The sequence below is a fragment of the Heterodontus francisci genome, chromosome 16, assembly GCF_036365525.1.
Source record: "Heterodontus francisci isolate sHetFra1 chromosome 16, sHetFra1.hap1, whole genome shotgun sequence".
Lineage (NCBI taxonomy): Eukaryota > Metazoa > Chordata > Chondrichthyes > Heterodontiformes > Heterodontidae > Heterodontus > Heterodontus francisci.
This window is the reverse complement of record NC_090386.1, coordinates 27,170,613-27,189,207: the sequence shown is the minus strand read 5'-3', so window position 1 is coordinate 27,189,207 and position 18,595 is coordinate 27,170,613. Positions and strand designations below refer to the sequence as shown.

The window sequence follows — 18,595 nt, the reverse complement described above, 5'->3', positions numbered from 1 at the left end:
ACAGAAGGATAAAGCGAGCAAGTGAGTAGATAGGATTGAGACATACGGTGGTTAGGAGAGATTGAGAGATATAGTGAGAAGGTGAGTAGATGGGATTCAGGGATAGTGAGAAGGTGGTTAAAGGGGATTGAAGGATATAGTGAGAAGATGGATAGGTGGGATTGATCTGTGACAAAGGGTGGGCCAAATATGGAATAGAGCTATTCCATGACACAAAGGCCACAACGTCTATTTGATTTGACTCTCAATTTTGAAATCCCCACAATTTTTCCAAGAAAAATGTTGAAAATCTTTCAAATTTAAAAAATAGATCCTAATACGAATAATGTCAATCAGGCCATGTGCCATAAACAGTCCTTTAGATTGAATCCAGCATATTCACAGCGGTATGTGATGCTGATACCTGACACAACTATTTTAATGAAGGTACTCGTGCTATTGCCAAGACATTACATGGTGGTGTGTGTAGAGTAGGTTTCCCAAAAAGTCGCACTAAATTGAGAGTTTCCTTATGATGTTATGTGCAGATGTCTCACTGGAAATTTAATCTCTCGCTTTCAATGAGATAGAATAAGTAACACCAGCAAGAGTGAATAGGAAGTCATGCCTTCATCCATACCATCATGAATATGAGCGCGCAGATGTAGCTCTGCTGCATGATGAAGTGACCAATAATCGAGAGGCTGCTGGGCGAGTTCCCAGTATCATCTTCTATTATTTCTGTCTCTGTGTATACTTCTGTAGGGGAAGCAAAAGAAGAGAGGTAAATATTGTCCTGAAATATTATGGGGAGCAATGAGAGGGTGCAGAGAAGAGCAATAGGACTGACCCCAATTGTCAAGGTGTTGAGCAATGCACAGAGGCAGGCAGATAAGCTTAAGCTGTACACCACAGAAAAAGCAGTAAAAGGAAAGACCTCATCAAAGTATCTAAATAATCACAATTGAATGAGGTACAGATCAGACAAACAGAGAAAATCAAAGTAAACCAGAGGACATGAATTTAAGTTAGTGGAAGTAAATTTCAAACAGGGGCGATCAAGATGAGAAATATTTGAATAATACATCAGGTGGGTAAAGAAGGCAAATATATTATAGACATTCAAAATACAGTTAGATGCCATGATGGAAGGGTTACTGCACCAGAGATGGACTTTGATGGGAGAGTTATGTACCAGAGTGGGGACTCGGTTGGGACAAAAGGCCTTTTCTCCAATCAGTAAATGTGCTTCAATGGAAATAAAAATAAAAAATGCTGGAAATATATAGAAGGCTGTCAGCATCTGAAATGGGGAAGGCAGGAGAAATGTTTCAGCTCGACTGATAATATGTCTGATAGACGCCCCCAAAACTTTAAATGCTCACTTCATTCAGACAGTGAGGACCCTGCTGTTTACTTCCAGCTTGTCCTGTTCTTATTTCAGACATCGGCTATTCAGTTCCCCTTTATATCAGTGTCTCCTCTGTAACCTTTGTCACTGAATGTCCAAATTATTCATTGCACTGGAAGCAATTTGAGACCTTTTTAAGAGGAACAATGATGGATATTAATCCCAGGTGACATCGGACAGGAGGCTTGCAGTGTGATTGGCCTACCAGCCCGAGGTCCTCGGCGTGAGGCCTGAGCGACTTTGAGGGCCAAGTCTCATTCCAGGTTCCTGGTGAATGGATGGCACTGTTCCAGTGCTCACAGGTTGGAGGAGCAGCCTCTGAGAGTACCAGCGGTCCCATGGAGATCCAAGAGAGAAATTGTATCCTCGGTGGGGGGCAGGGCAGTGGTGGCGGCGCTCTCTCATAAATAGAATTAAAACTGACTCTTCTAGGAGCTGGCTGCAGTGACCCTTTAAAAACCACTGGTTAGGTTGCTCAATACCAGGTACCAATGGGCGGAGTCATTGTGGTGCCTGCTCTGCCCACGGGTACCTCAAAATTATATTGGGATTCTATGCACATAGGTTTCTGCCTGAAACAAGCAGGTGCCTGGGCCGCCCGAGTTTAGACCCCAACCCAAATGGCAGTGGGTGGGAACAAAGATAATAATTAAATCTCCAGGATTTTCGGAGTGCTACCACCTCATTCCTGTTGGATGGATCAGCCCATTGTTAAGCTGCTACATATACACGAGTTTATCTTCCTTTACCCGAAATAAATGTCAGTGTTATGAGGTTTCCACTGGTCACTGTTACTATCGATCAATAATCTTAAAAAAGGCCTGAGGTCACACTGGTATTGGGGATCTGGACTCCACACTCCCAGCTGCAGCCAAGCCAATTTCCACTCACGAGGACAATGGGTGACCAGTGACCAGAAGGGAGGAATTCCAAGCTGCCCAATGTTCACACACATCAGCTGGCATTGTGAGGGGGTGCCCTCCACCTGTAGCATACGTGGAGTATACGTGAGATGCCAGTCATATCAATGCCAGTCCTGTGCCATCAGACAGCTGTACATAAGTGCCAATAGGCACTGCCTCCAGAAGGTATGAGCAGGCAGCGACTCCAGAAAAGGAGGCCCTGGCACTAACACAGGCATAATTAAGTCAGCTCAGGTGCTGACATGGTGTGGGTTCAAAGGGCATTGAACCTTAACACTAACGGAAGAGATACTAATGTAGGAGTGCATTTGCTCTACTGCCTCTTCCTGATGTTACAAGCTTTGGTATTTAAACATTTGAAAAAAGAATGAGTTAAATGTGAATAAGTTATGAGACAACGCACCAATCAGTGCAGCAGCAATTTTCCACACTCTTTTACTGTCTTAGAGGTAACTTGGGCCATGGCGTTAAAATCTTGAGTCAAATGGCAGAAGACATGGTCTAGAGCCTGTGACTGTGACCTGTCTGGGTGAAAGCTGAATGGTTATATACACCGACTGTTTATCACTCTCAGTGAAATTTTGGTGCTACCCCTTATAACACAGCAATCACCATTACTACTCAATTACCCACTACATTTCCTGCCACTTACTCACGTTTTATCTTGTGTTAGGAATCTTACCAGAGATGGAGGAGCGCTGAGTGTACTCTGGGGAGCAGTACATCTGTACTGGCAGACAGTTATTGTTCCCCTGTGGCATAGAGAAGGGAACAGTCAACTACACTACATGGTCACTTACTGGATAAATCAATGGCTGCTGTGATCAGACAGAATATTAAAGGAAAGGTGCAATATATTGAGACATTGACAATCCCTGTGTGTTACAAAGCACAATATACAGAGACCTTGATTAATGGATATTACAGGGTATAATATACAGAGACCCTAATCCTGGTATCAAGGCACCAATATATGGAGACTTTAATCCCTTCAAATCCAGGACAAACTGCATCATTCAAATCCTGGACACCAGTCTAGTTAAAGCATTGTGATATTACTCAAAAGAAGCTGTGAAAAGGTGTCGAGCCAGGGATTGCACTGGGCAGAAGGAGCGGGGAAGTGTTGGCCCAGGGATTGCAGTAGGGGAGGGGGGAAGGTGTCAGGCCAGGAATACAGTGGGGGAGGGGGGCAGGTGTCAGCCCAGGGACTGCAGCGGCGGAGGGGGGGGCGAATGTGTCGGCCCAGGGACTGCAGTGGGGGAGGGAGGAAGGTGTTAGCCCATGACTGCAGTGGGGGAGGGGGGATGGTGCAGACCAGGGACTGCAGTAGGGGAGGGGGGAAGGTGTCAGCCCAGGATTTCAGTTGGGGTGGGCGAAGGGGTTGGCCCAGGGACTGCAGTGGGGGAGGGGCAAAGGTGTCAGTCCAGGGACTGCAGTGGAGGAGGGGGCGAAGGTGTTGGCCCAGGACTGCAGTGGGGGTGGGGGGGGCAAAGGTGTCAGTCCAGGGACTACAGTGGGGGAGGGGCGAAGGTGTCAGTCCAGGGACTGCAGTGGGGGAGGGGGCAAAGGTGTCAGTCCAGGGACTACAGTGGGGGAGGGGCGAAGGTGTTGGCCCAGGGACTGCAGTGGAGGAGGGGCCGAAGGTGTCGGCCCAGGGACTGCAGTGGGGGTGGGGGGGGCAAAGGTGTCAGTCCAGGGACTACAGTGGGGGAGGGGCGAAGATGTCAGTCCAGGGACTGCAGTGGGGGAGGGGGCAAAGGTGTCAGTCCAGGGACTACAGTGGGGGAGGGGCGAAGGTGTTGGCCCAGGGACTGCAGTGGGGGAGGGGGCAAAGGTGTTGGCCCAGGACTGCAGTGGGGATGGGGGGGGGGGGGGGTTGGAAGTGTCGGCCCAGGGAATGCAGTGGGGGGGGGCGAAGGTGTTGGCCCAGGAATAAAGTGGGGGAGGGGAAAGGTGTCGGGCCAGGGACTGCAGTGGGGGAGGGGGCGAAGGTGTCAGCCCAGGACTGCATTGGGTGAGGGGGCGAAGGTGTCGGCCCAGGGAATGCAGTGGGGGAGGGGGCGAAGGTGTTGACCCAAGGAATGCAGTGGGGCAGGGGGCGTAGGTGTTGACCCAAGGAATGCAGTGGGTCAGGGGGCGAAGGTGTCGGCCCAGGGACTGCAGTGGGGGAGGGGAAAGGTGTCAGGCCAAGAATGCAGTGGGGGTGGGGCGAAGGTGTTGGCCCAGGGCATGCAGTAGAGGTGGGGGTAAGATGTCAGCTCAGGACTGCAGTGGGAGTGTTGTGGGGGGTGGGGGAAGGTGTGTCCCTGGGACAGCAGTGGGGGTGACTGTTGTCTTGCTACACCCCGAAAGCTCTGAAAAATCTTCTGATCAAATACAAAAAGGAGCTGAGATCCATTCCCTTTGGTCGCTATTAAAATTCCAGACTAACTGAATGAGACGGATTTGGACATTGCTATTTTGCTCTGACTGTTTTGCTATAATTTTTGACAATCTGTAAACTGGCTTCGGCTTTGATCTGTTCTGACAAATTTGCCGCAGAAATTTAAATTTCCATCTTTTAAATTTCCTCCAATTACACAAAAAACCTCTCTATTAAAATTAAATATTTAGTTACCGTATCCAGTCTATTCTGCGCTGTAATATAAAGGCAACAATAAAATTCTGCTGTGAATAATACTTGGGAAGGCTGAAAGAACTTTTCCTTACGAAATCATAATCTGCAAAGGCATTAAAATCTCTCGTCTTTCTTGATCCAGTTGCTAGTAGCCCCCCCAGTATGATACTGTGCCACACAGACATAAGATGGTCCCAAGTTTAATCCTTGGGTCGGTTTGTATTGATCTCAGCAAGTGAGCAGCACAATTGGCTAGAGAATCCCTAGGCAAGGTGGTGGATCTCAACCAGCTCTCCTGCCACCAATTACCCTTTCTGAGCTTATGTGCTATGTGGTCATAGTGAAATAAATACCCTTCTGCCACTCATTGTCCAGGCTGATAGATGAAGAATGGCCAATTGGTTGAGATATTGGTCAGGGGTGGGAGGTAGCCTATAGAAGCATGGAGTTATTATCCAAGTTTACCCTCCTGCTGCATGGCTTTCACTAAGTGGAAAATCAGATAGACCTGAAATTGTTCGAATCCTGGATCCCTGTCCTGTCCTGAAAAGTTTGTGATGAGGGTGCACCTAAGTAAAAATAGTCCTCGAAACCTCAGGAAGACTCAACTCTTTCAGGAAAGAAAGACAGCAGAAAATTGGGAAGTGACACCATTAATAGGCCACTTAAGGGCCTCAGTTGACCTCTGGGCTGGAAGGCTGTCGTCGGCCTATCCTGCCTCCGGGAGAATTGCAACCGGCAATTATGGCATCGGGTTCCGTGGCAGCCGTTGCCGCTCTGGTTCTCCGGTGCTCCCCCCCCCCCCCACCTAAAAAACCCACCACCGGGAGGAGAATAAGCTCCAGCCCACTGTAACTGTGCCAATTACAAGTAAACAGAAGTCACTGTGCTCTGATTACATCAACAGCACAGCCATTCTGAGTACATTAATGCACACAGCTTAACATTATGGCTCAATAAATGGCTGGAAAGCATCATCTGGTGAAATCAATGAACTCACACTGGGAGAGGAGGGCGGGGGTGTCGTGTTTCATTAACAGCATGGCCGAAAATCTCAAACTGCTACAGCTGCCCTTACCCCTGACTCGCCATTGCGGAGCAGCTGCCGAATTATCATTGCAATGGTGTAGTACAGAACGAGGAGTACAATGGGGTTCAGAATGACTGGCCAGTGCAGCCCATGGTGGGTCAGCAGTTGCCATGGCTCCGACATGTTGGTTTTGATCACTGCCGTTATACCAACCAACCTGGGTCAAGAAAAGGAGAAATTAATTATAAGACATTGTGCACTCACTCGACCCCAACCAACATTGGAACAGGAAGAGGCCATTCAGCTCCTCAAGTCTGTTCCACCAGTTATATCATGGTTAATCTGTATCTTAACTCCATTTACTTGCCTTTGATCCACATCCCTGATACCCTTAGCTTATCTTGGTCTTAAAAACTTTAATGGATCTCCAGCATCCACAGCCTCTCTGTGGGAAAGAGTGCCACATTTCCACTAACCTTTGTGTGAAAAAGTGCTTCCTGATTTCACTCCTGAATGGCCTGGCTCTAATGTTAAGATTTGCCCTTTTGTTCTGGATACCCTCACCAGAGGAAATGGTTTCCCCATCTTTCAAATCCCTTTATCATTTTAAAGACCTTGTCACACCAATATGCTTTGTTGAATGATAATTTTCATTAATCCACTGACTGGAGATCTGAATTTATATTTTTTGAAGAAATTTTTTAAAAGAACAGATAAGAAAAGATGACTTTGCTGGCAGCTAAGGATGGCCACCTAATTTGCAGCACTGTATCCTACATTGCAAGGCTTATGAGGTAGAGTCGAAATATCTGCTCATTTCCCAGCATGAACCAAGACCCAGTAAGTTTAAGGGAACTACCTGTTCCTTTGAGTGAGAAGAGAAACACTGCCATGTTTGAATCACTGGGTGACTGTCATGTGACAAGCCCCTCCCCATCTGTGGTTTTAAACTTGTGTTTCTCTACAGCAGCAAGGAGAAGATTCTGGACTCTGACACGTGCAGACCCAAGTGGGGGTCACTCTCTCTCCCCATTTCAGCTTACAAGCTTTGAACTCTGCCTGTTGACTGACCACCTTTGCATACTCTGGCTACAACCAGAAACCCCTTTGGAGGAAATCATCCACATCACTCCACGAGACCCACTGAACCAGTCATCTGCCTCTTCAAACTAAAAGCCTCAGGACCACTGAATTCAGCTAAAAGCCAGCTGAATCACAAAACCCCACAGACTGTATACCCCTTTTTCTATGGACTCTAACTCAACCAATCTACCTTTCCCCACTCTGTAACCTATTTCTGTGTGTGTAAACCTCGAGTGTCTGCGTGTGAATGAAAGTTGGCTCATAGTTTATTATTTTTATCAGCTCAGTTTAGGTACAATAAAGTTTACCTCTTTCTTTGTTAAACTCAAGAAAACCTGGCCGATTACTTACTTGCTATGTACATAACAAGAACCAATCAAACACCTTCTGAATTGGCTAGTACATTCACTTTAAGAAATAATTAAACCTGTTGTAGTCAAACAAGGAGAAGGAAAAGAGGGAAGCCCTTCAACCCCTCCTCACTTGACTGTAACAACCTCAATTAGTTCATCCTTCAGACTCTTGAATACTCAGCTTCCTGCACAAAGCAAGCAGAAAGCTGGATAAGAGGGGCAGGCCCGAGGGGCTGAGTGGCCTACTCCTGCTCCTAATTCGCATGTCCATAAAACACACAAGGGAGGAGAAGGAGGAGGCCTTCTCCCCATCCAAATGTTGTCCACTCTTTGCACAACAGGTTCTTCCTGATATTTCTCACCATTCTTTATCTGTGTTCCTTGCTCTAGTGTCCTGGATTAACTTCATTTAACTTTTTTAATGGCTTGCATACTTTTATAAAGGCACCTCTTTACAGGGTTAAAGAGCTCGGGTTTGTCAAGTCTTTCCTCATAAACTCAATCCTTTGATGACAAGATTCAGCTTCGAGGCTTTTCACTACACACTTTCCTGGCTTGCCTGCCTACCTGTGTCTTATTGACCATACATAGTATTCTAAATGCAGAATGACCAGGCACAGTTCACGTTAAAATGACATCTATCAACTTATACTTAACACACCTAGCAACTTAATTCAACAGTTCGCTGAACGTTCAATGCCGCGTTTGACTTGTGGGTTACATTTTAATCTTCACTGCCTGGGCAGTGATTTACCGGAGTGGATCTTCACCTGCTTGGCAGTAATTTACCAGAGTGGATCTTCACTGGCTGGGCAGTAATTTACCGGAGTGGATCTTCACCTGCTCGGCAGTAATTTACCGGAGCGGATCTTCACTGGCTGGGCAGTAATTTACCGGAGTGGATCTTCACCTGCTCGGCAGTAATTTACCGGAGCGGATCTTCACCGGCTGGGTAGTGATTTACCGGAGTGGATCTTCACCGGCTCGGCAGTAATTTACCAGAGTGGATCTTCACCAGCTGGGCAGTAATTTACCGGAGTGGATCTTCACCTGCTTGGCAGTAATTTACCGGAGTGGATCTTCACCGGCTGGGCAGTAATTTACCGGAGTGGATCTTCACCGACTGGGTAGTGATTTACCGGAGTGGATCTTCACCTGCTTGGCAGTAATTTACCGGAGTGGATCTTCACCGGCTGGGCAGTAATTTACCAGAGTGGATCTTCACCGGCTGGGCAGTAATTTACCGGAGTGGATCTTCACCTGCTTGGCAGTAATTTACCGGAGTGGATCTTCACCAGCTGGGCAGTAATTTACTGGAGTGGATCTTCACCGGCTGGGCAGTAATTTACCAGAGTGGATCTTCACCGGCTGGGCAGTAATTTACCGGAGTGGATCTTCACCGGCTTGGCAGTAATTTACCGGAGTGGATCTTCACCAGCTGGGCAGTGATTTACTGGAGTGGATCTTCACCGGCTGGGCAGTAATTTACCGGAGTGGATCTTCACCAGCTGGGTATTGATTTACCGGAGTGGATCTTCACCTGCTTGGCAGTAATTTACCAGAGTGGATCTTCACCGGCTGGGCAGTAATTTACCAGAGTGGATCTTCACCTGCTTGGCAGTAGTTTACCGGACAGGATCTTCACCGGCTGGGCAGTAATTTACCGGAGTGGATCTTCACCGGCTGGGCAGTAATTTACCGGAGTGGATCTTCACCAGCTGGGTATTGATTTACCGGAGTGGATCTTCACCTGCTTGGCAGTAATTTACCGGAGTGGATCTTCACCTGCTTGGCAGTAGTTTACCAGAGTGGATCTTCACCGGCTGGGCAGTAATTTACCAGAGTGGATCTTCACCTGCTTGGCAGTAGTTTACCGGACAGGATCTTCACCGGCTGGGCAGTAATTTACCGGAGTGGATCTTCACCGGCTGGGCAGTAGTTTACCGGAGTGGATCTTCACCTGCTTGGCAGTAGTTTACCAGAGTGGACCTTCACCTGCTTGGCAGTAGTTTACCGGACAGGATCTTCACCGGCTGGGCAGTAATTTACCGGAGTGGATCTTCACCGGCTGGGCAGTAATTTACCAGAATGGATCTTCACCGGCTGGGTAGTGATTTAACGGAGTGGATCTTCACCTGCTTGGCAGTAATTTACCGGAGTGGATCTTCACCGGCTGGGCAGTAGTTTACCGGAGTGGACCTTCACCTGCTTGGCAGTAGTTTACCGGACAGGATCTTCACCGGCTGGGCAGTAATTTACCGGAGTGGATCTTCACCAGCTGGGCAGTAGTTTACCGGACAGGATCTTCAGCGACTGGGCAGTAATTTACCGGAGTGGATCTTCACCGGCTGGCCAGTAGTTTACCGGAGTGGATCTTCACCTGCTTGGCAGTAGTTTACCGGACAGGTTCTTCAGCGACTGGGCAGTAATTTACCGGAGTGGATCTTCACTTGCTTGGCAGTAGTTTACCGGACAGGTTCTTCAGCGACTGGGCAGTAATTTACCGGAGTGGATCTTCACCGGCTGGGCAGTAGTTTACCGGAGTGGATCTTCACTGGCTAGGCAGTAGTTTACCAGAGTGGACCTTCACCTGCTTGGCAGTAGTTTACCGGACAGGATCTTCACCGGCTGGGCAGTAATTTACCGGAGTGGATCTTCACTGGCTAGGCAGTAGTTTACCGGACAGGATCTTCAGCGACTGGGCAGTAATTTACCGGAGTGGATCTTCACCGGCTGGGCAGTAGTTTACCGGAGTGGATCTTCACCTGCTTGGCAGTAATTTACCGGACAGGATCATCAGCGACTGGGCAGTAATTTACCGGAGTGGATTTTCACCGGCTTGGCAGTAGTTTACCGAACAGGATCTTCACCGGCTGGGCAGTAATTTACCAGAGTGGATCTTCACCTGCTTGGCAGTAGTTTACCGGACAGGATCTTCAGCGACTGGGCAGTAATTTACCAGAGTGGATCTTCACCGGCTGGGCAGTAATTTACCGGAGTGGATCTTCACCGGCTGGGCAGTAATTTACCAGAGTGGATCTTCATCGGCTGGGCAGTGATTTACCAGAGTGGATCTTAACTGCCTCGGCAGTGATTTACCGGAGTGGATCTTCAGTGCCTGGGCAGTGATTTACCAGAGTGGATCTTCACTGCCTCGGCAGTGATTTACCGGAGTGGATCTTCAGAGCCTGGGCAGTGATTTACCGGAGTGGATCTTCACCGGCTGGGCAGTGATTTACCGGAGTGGATCTTCACTGGCTAGGCAGTGATTTACCGGAGTGGATCTTCACCGGCTGGGCAGTGATTTACCGGAGTGGATCTTCACCGGCTGGGCAGTGATTTACCGGAGTGGATCTTCAGAGCCTGGGCAGTGATTTACCGGAGTGGATCTTCACCGGCTGGGTAGTGATCTACCGGAGTGGATCTTCACTGGCTGGGCAGTGATTTACCGGAGTGGATCTTCACCGGCTGGGTAGTGATTTACCGGAGTGGATCTTTGGCTGAGCAATGATTTACCGGAGTGGATCTTCACCGGCTGGGCAGTGATTTACCGGAGTGGATCTTCGGCTGGGCAGTGATTTAACGGTGGATCTTCACCGGCTGGGCAGTGAATTACCGGAGTGGATCTTCACCTGCTTGGCAGTAATTTACTGGAATGGATCTTCACCGGCTGGGCAATAGTTTACCGGACAGGTTCTTCAGCGACTGGGCAGTAATTTACCAGAGTGGATCTTCACCGGCTGGGCAGTGATTTACTGGAGTGGATCTTCACCGGCTGGGCAATGATTTACTGGAATGGATCTTCACCGGCTGGGCAATAGTTTACCGGACAGGTTCTTCAGCGACTGGGCAGTAATTTACCAGAGTGGATCTTCACCGGCTGGGCAGTGATTTACTGGAGTGGATCTTCACCGGCTGGGCAGTGATTTACTGGAGTGGATCTTCACCGGCTGGGCAATGATTTACTGGAGTGGATCTTCACCGGCTGGGCAATGATTTACTGGAGTGGATCTTCACCGGCTGGGCAGTGATTTACTGGAGTGGATATTTTGTGGCTGGGCAGTGATTTACTGGAGTGGATATTTTGTGGCTGGGCAGTGATTTACTGGAGTGGATCTTCACCGGCTGGGCAGTGATTTACTGGAGTGGATCTTCACCGGCTGGGCAGTGATTTACTGGAGTGGATCTTCACCGGCTGGGCAGTGATTTACTGGAGTGGATCTTCACCGGCTGGGCAGTGATTTACTGGAGTGGATCTTCACCGGCTGGGCAATAATTTACTGGAGTGGATCTTCACCGGCTGGGCAGTGATTTACTGGAGTGGATCTTCACCGGCTGGGCAATGATTTACTGGAGTGGATCTTCACCGGCTGGGCAGTGATTTACTGGAGTGGATATTTTGTGGCTGGGCAGTGATTTACTGGAGTGGATATTTTGTGGCTGGGCAGTGATTTACTGGAGTGGATATTTTGTGGCTGGGCAGTGATTTACTGGAGTGGATCTTCACCGGCTGGGCAATAATTTACTGGAGTGGATCTTCACCGGCTGGGCAGTGATTTACTGGAGTGGATCTTCACCGGCTGGGCAGTGATTTACTGGAGTGGATCTTCACCGGCTGGGCAATGATTTACTGGAGTGGATATTTTGTGGCTGGGCAGTGATTTACTGGAGTGGATATTTTGTGGCTGGGCAGTGATTTACTGGAGTGGATCTTCACCGGCTGGGCAATGATTTACTGGAGTGGATCTTCACCGGCTGGGCAGTGATTTACTGGAGTGGATCTTCACCGGCTGGGCAATGATTTACTGGAGTGGATATTTTGTGGCTGGGCAATGATTTACTGGAGTGGATCTTCACCGGCTGGGCAGTGATTTACTGGAGTGGATCTTCACCGGCTGGGCAATGATTTACTGGAGTGGATCTTCACCGGCTGGGCAATGATTTACTGGAGTGGATCTTCACCGGCTGGGCAGTGATTTACTGGAGTGGATCTTCACCGGCTGGGCAGTGATTTACTGGAGTGGATCTTCACCGGCTGGGCAGTGATTTACTGGAGTGGATCTTCACCGGCTGGGCAGTGATTTACTGGAGTGGATCTTCACCGGCTGGGCAGTGATTTACTGGAGTGGATCTTCACCGGCTGGGCAGTGATTTACTGGAGTGGATCTTCACCGGCTGGGCAGTGATTTACTGGAGTGGATCTTCAGCGGCTGGGCAGTGATTTACTGGAGTGGATCTTCACCGGCTGGGCAGTGATTTACTGGAGTGGATCTTCACCGGCTGGGCAGTGATTTACTGGAGTGGATCTTCACCGGCTGGGCAGTGATTTACTGGAGTGGATCTTCACCGGCTGGGCAGTGATTTACTGGAGTGGATCTTCACCGGCTGGGCAATGATTTACTGGAGTGGATATTTTGTGGCTGGGCAATGATTTACTGGAGTGGATCTTCACCGGCTGGGCAATGATTTACTGGAGTGGATCTTCACCGGCTGGGCAGTGATTTACTGGAGTGGATCTTCACCGGCTGGGCAATGATTTACTGGAGTGGATCTTCACCGGCTGGGCAGTGATTTACTGGAGTGGATCTTCACCGGCTGGGCAATGATTTACTGGAGTGGATATTTTGTGGCTGGGCAATGATTTACTGGAGTGGATCTTCACCGGCTGGGCAATGATTTACTGGAGTGGATCTTCACCGGCTGGGCAGTGATTTACTGGAGTGGATCTTCACCGGCTGGGCAGTGATTTACTGGAGTGGATCTTCACCGGCTGGGCAATGATTTACTGGAGTGGATCTTCACCGGCTGGGCAGTGATTTACTGGAGTGGATCTTCACCGGCTGGGCAGTGATTTACTGGAGTGGATCTTCACCGGCTGGGCAGTGATTTACTGGAGTGGATCTTCACCGGCTGGGCAATGATTTACTGGAGTGGATCTTCACCGGCTGGGCAATGATTTACTGGAGTGGATCTTCACCGGCTGGGCAATGATTTACCAGAGTGGATCTTCACCGGCTGGGCAATGATTTACTGGAGTGGATCTTCACCGGCTGGGCAATGATTTACTGGAGTGGATCTTCACCGGCTGGGCAATGATTTACTGGAGTGGATCTTCACCGGCTGGGCAGTGATTTACTGGAGTGGATCTTCACCGGCTGGGCAATGATTTACTGGAGTGGATCTTCACCGGCTGGGCAGTGATTTACTGGAGTGGATCTTCACCGGCTGGGCAGTGATTTACTGGAGTGGATCTTCACTGGCTGGGCAGTGATTTACCGGAGTGTATCTTCACCGGCTGGGCAATGATTTACTGGAGTGGATATTTTCTGGCCGGGCAGTGATTTACTGGAGTGGATCTTCGGCTGGGCAGTAATTTACCGGAGTGGTTCTTACAACACATGAATTACCAATACCCACTGTGAATGTCATTTCCTCAAAAAAGTATTTTTTATTTGTTTGTGGGCTGTGAGCATTGCTAGCAAGTCCAGCATTTATTGCCCATCCCTAATTGTCCTTGAGAAGGTGGTGGTGATTGCCTTTTTGAACCGCTGCAGTCCATGTGGTGTAGGTACACCCACAGTGCTGTTAGGGGATGAGTTCCAGGTTTTTGTGGCCCAGCAGCAGTGAAGGAATGATGATATATTTCCTAATCAGGATGGTGTGTGACTTGAAGGGGAACATGGGTGTTCCCATGCACCTGCTGCCCTTGTCCTTCTAGGTGGTAGTGATTAGGGGTTTGGAAGCTGCTTTAGAAGGAGCCTTGGTGAGTTGCTACAGTGCATCGTTTAGATGGTACACACTGCTGCCACTGTGTGCCGGTGATGGAGGGAGTAAATGTTTAAGGTGGTGGATGGGGTGCTGATCAAGTGGACTGCTTTGTCCTTAAGTTAAGAAGGTTCTTCAGGCAGGATATTGGCCTTCTACAACTATGATGGCTTTTATCAATTAGAGTCATAGAGAGATACAGCACTGAAACAGGCCCTTCGGCCCACCGAGTCTGTGCCGACCAACAACCACCCATTTATACTAATCCTACATTAATCCCACATTGCCTACTGCATCCCCCCACCATTCTCCTACCACATACCTACACTAGGGGCAATTTACAATGGCCAATTTACCTATCAACCTGCAAGTCTTTGGCTGTGGGAGGAAACCGGAGCACCCGGCGGAAACCCATGCGGTCACAGGGAGAACTTGCAAACTCTGCACAGGCAGTACCCAGAACCAAACCCAGGTCGCTGGAGCTGTGACGCTGCGGTGCTAACCACTGCGCCACTGTGCCTCCCAGATTGCATTATTTTTATATAGATGTTCCTCAAGATTAAACCAATGCATCTGAGGTTCCCAGGTTAGGTTTGTCTCTTTTCATGAATGCAGGTACTATGCTAGCTTGATTTCAATCAACAGGGGTTGCATTAATGCGCATCACTCTCTCCTCATGATTTCTATGTATTAACCATGGTTAAGTAGCAGCACTCTTGCCTGAGTGAGAAGGTCATGGGTTCAAGTCCTACTATTGACACTTGAGCACACATTTTAGTCTGACACTCTGAGCTTATCTTGTCCATGAGACTCACCTCTTGCTCCCTCAAGCCTATTCCCACTTAACTACTGCCATCAACTTCCTTTCCTGGCCCCCATTTTAGCCGACGTTAACGGTTCCTTCTCCTCATGCGCTGATCCCACCCTCTTCAAATCTTCCGTCATCATCCACCCCATAAATAACCTACCCTTGTGCAAACTACCACCTGGTCTCCAACCTTCCTTTTCTCTTTGTATTTCTCGAATATGCATTTGACTCCTTAAATCCATGCCCATCTTTTCTGCAACTCTACATTTGAACCCCTCCGACTTGCCCCTGCCACAATACTCAATCAACCCTTATCAAATGACATTCTATGTGACTGTGACCATGGTAAACAACCCCTCCTCATCCTCCTTGACCTGTCTGCAGTCATTGATATCTTCCTTCATTGCCTTTCCTCCAGCGTCCAGCTGGGTGGGACTGTGCTGTCCTGGCGCCACTTTTATCTATTTAGTCGTAGCCAGAGAATCATCTGCAATGGATTCTCTTCCCGCTCCCACATCAGTTACTTTGGAGTCCCCCAATGATCTATCCTTGGCCCCTTCCTATTCTCATCTACATGCTGCTCTCAGCCACATCATCGGAAAACACAATGTCAGGTTCCACATGCATGCCTATGACACCCGCTCTACCTCAAAACCACTTCTCTTGCGCCTCAACCTACCTTTGTCCTCATATCTCCTTATGTTGCTCGGTGTTGAATTTTGTTTGAGAATGCTCCCGTGAAGCTTATTGGAATGTTTTTTATGTTAAAGGTGCTATATAAAAGCAAGTTGTTGTTGTTGACACTGTAGTGCACGACTGACAGAGTGCTGCAGTGTTGGAGGTGCAGTCTCTTGGATGAGTCGTTAAATCGAGGTCCCACCTGCCCTCAGATGGGCATTTACACCTCAAGCAACATCACTAAAACAGATTATTTAGTCATTTACCTGATTGCTGTTTGTGCAATTGGCTGCTGCCTTTCCCTACATTACATCAGTGATAATGACATTGCTAGATCCAAACTTGGGAATTAAAGGGGAAAAAACTGCCTTAAACCAAGCACAGTCCGAGACAGTAGTGGAGCTCCATAAACTAGCCCCGGGGTCAACAACCCTTTTTGTTACCTGAAGATCATTATTTTTGAAATTGCCTAAAATAAAAACTATTGGGAGCTGCAAGTCCAAAAATAAAGAATGAAGTAAAGGTATAACTATACCTTAAGAGGAAAAAATTGTTTGCTGAGAATTTAAGGAACGTTAGGCACTTATTTGATTCTGTGAAAAGTCATTTGCTTTAACTTCTCTCTGATGCTTAGAAGAATGACCATGTAATTTCATGTAATTTCAATCTTCTGTATAGGTTGGACAAAAATCCAGGTTTCTACATCCCAGGAATAGGAAAAAACTGTAATTTTTGTTTTCAATGTTGAATCTTGATGCTACTCAAATGTTAAATTTACTTTCAGCTTTATCAAATTTTTCCTGGCGAATCATAAGTGCACATTTTCCTTCACGTAAAATCAAGACAATGTTTTGGGCTATTGATTCTTGTGATAAAAGAATAGCTTCTAATAACACATTCAGAATAATTTATCATCTCATCGATATTAGAAACAATAATGGTTTCAACCATAAACCCTTGAACCAAAGGCATTATCTATAACCATGGTGCAGCTATACCACTCGAATAGGTTTATTTAGAGCACGACGGTGTTTTTTGTTAAAGTAATAATTTGAATAGGGCTTAAAAGTGGATAAATCCCCAGGCTCAGATGAGATGTATCCCAGGCTGTTATGTGAGGCAAGAGAGGAGATAGCAGGGGCTCTGACACAAATTTTCAAATCCTCTCTGGCCACAGGAGAGGTAACAGAGGACTGGAGGGCAGCGAATGTGGCACCATTATTCAAGAAGGGTAGCAGGGATAAACCAGGTAATTACAGGCTGGTGAGTCTAACATCAGTGGTTGGGAAAATATTGGAAAAAATTCTGAGGGACAGGATTAATCTCCACTTGGACAGGCAGGGATTAATCAGGGATAGTCAGCATGGCTTTGGCAGGGGGAGATCGCGTCTAACTAACTTGATTGAATTTTTCGAGACGGGGACTAGATGTGTAGATGAGGGGAAAGCAGTAGATATAGTATACATGGATTTCAGTAAGGTCTTTGATAAGGTCCTGCATGGGAGATTGATTAAGAAGGTAAGAGCCAATGGGATCCAGGGCAATTTGGCAAATTGGATCCAAAATTGGCTTAGTGGCAGGAGGCAGAGGGTAATGATCGAGGGCTGTTTTTGTGCTTGGAAACCTGTGACCAGTGGTGTACCGCAGGGATCGGTGCTGGGACCCTCGCTGTTTGTAGTGTATATTAATGATTTCTTTCTTTTGGGCCTCCTTATCTCGAGAGACAATGGATACGCGCCTGGAGGTGGTCAGTGGTTTGTGAAGCAGCGCCTGGAGTGGCTATAAAGGCCAATTCTGGAGTGACAGGCTCTTCCACAGGTGCTGCAGAGAAATTTGTTTGTTGGGGCTGTTGCACAGTTGGCTCTCCCCTTGCGCCTCTGTCTTTTTTCCTGCCAACTACTAAGTCTCTTCGACTCGCCACAATTTAGCCCTGTCTTTATGGCTGCCCGCCAGCTCTGGCGAATGCTGGCAACTGACTCCCACGACTTGTGATCAATGTCACACGATTTCATGTCGCGTTTGCAGACGTCTTTATAACGGAGACATGGACGGCCGGTGGGTCTGATACCAGTGGCGAGCTCGCTGTACAATGTGTCTTTGGGGATCCTGCCATCTTCCATGCGGCTCACATGGCCAAGCCATCTCAAGCGCCGCTGACTCAGTAGTGTGTATAAGCTGGGGATGTTGGCCGCTTCAAGGACTTCTGTGTTGGAGATATAGTCCTGCCACCTGATGCCAAGTATTCTCCGAAGGCAGCGAAGATGGAATGAATTGAGACGTCGCTCTTGGCTGGCATACGTTGTCCAGGCCTCGCTGCCGTAGAGCAAGGTACTGAGGACACAGGCCTGATACACTCGGACTTTTGTGTTCCGTGTCAGTGCGCCATTTTCCCACACTCTCTTGGCCAGTCTGGACATAGCAGTGGAAGCCTTACCCATGCGCTTGTTGATTTCTGCATCTAGAGACAGGTTACTGGTGATAGTTGAGCCTAGGTAGGTGAACTCTTGAACCACTTCCAGAGCGTGGTCGCCAATATTGATGGATGGAGCATTTCTGACATCCTGCCCCATGATGTTCGTTTAGACATGAATATAGGAGGTATGATCAGTAAGTTCACAGATGACACAAAAATTGGTGGTGTTGTAAATAGTGAGGAGGAAATCCTTAGATTACAGGGAGATATAGATGGGCTGGTAAGATGGGCGGAGCAGTGGCAAATGGAATTTAATCCTGACAAGTGTGAGGTAATGCATTTTGGGAGGACTAACAAGGCAACGGAATATACGATGGATAGTAGGACCCTAGGAGGCTCAGAGGGTCAGAGGGACCTTGGTGTACTTGTCCATAGATCACTGAAAACAGCAGCACAGGTAGATAAGGTGGTTAGGAAGGCATATGGGATACTTGCCTTTATTAGCCGAGGCATAGAATATAAGAGCAGGGAGGTT

At 48.0% G+C, this 18,595-nt stretch overlaps 1 protein-coding gene across 1 annotated transcript in view; it reads right to left on the bottom strand.

The window, feature by feature from the left end:
• LOC137378249 (piezo-type mechanosensitive ion channel component 2-like) overlaps positions 1-18,595 on the bottom strand; it is a 220,801-nt gene that overhangs the window by 167,883 nt on the left and 34,323 nt on the right. The window contains exons 8-10 of the mRNA XM_068048474.1: positions 6,009-6,177; positions 2,996-3,065; positions 620-738 (exon numbers count right to left, since the gene is read on the bottom strand). Coding sequence (XP_067904575.1) covers positions 620-738; positions 2,996-3,065; positions 6,009-6,177 — 358 coding nt within the window. The remainder of the gene's footprint in view (positions 1-619; positions 739-2,995; positions 3,066-6,008; positions 6,178-18,595) is intronic.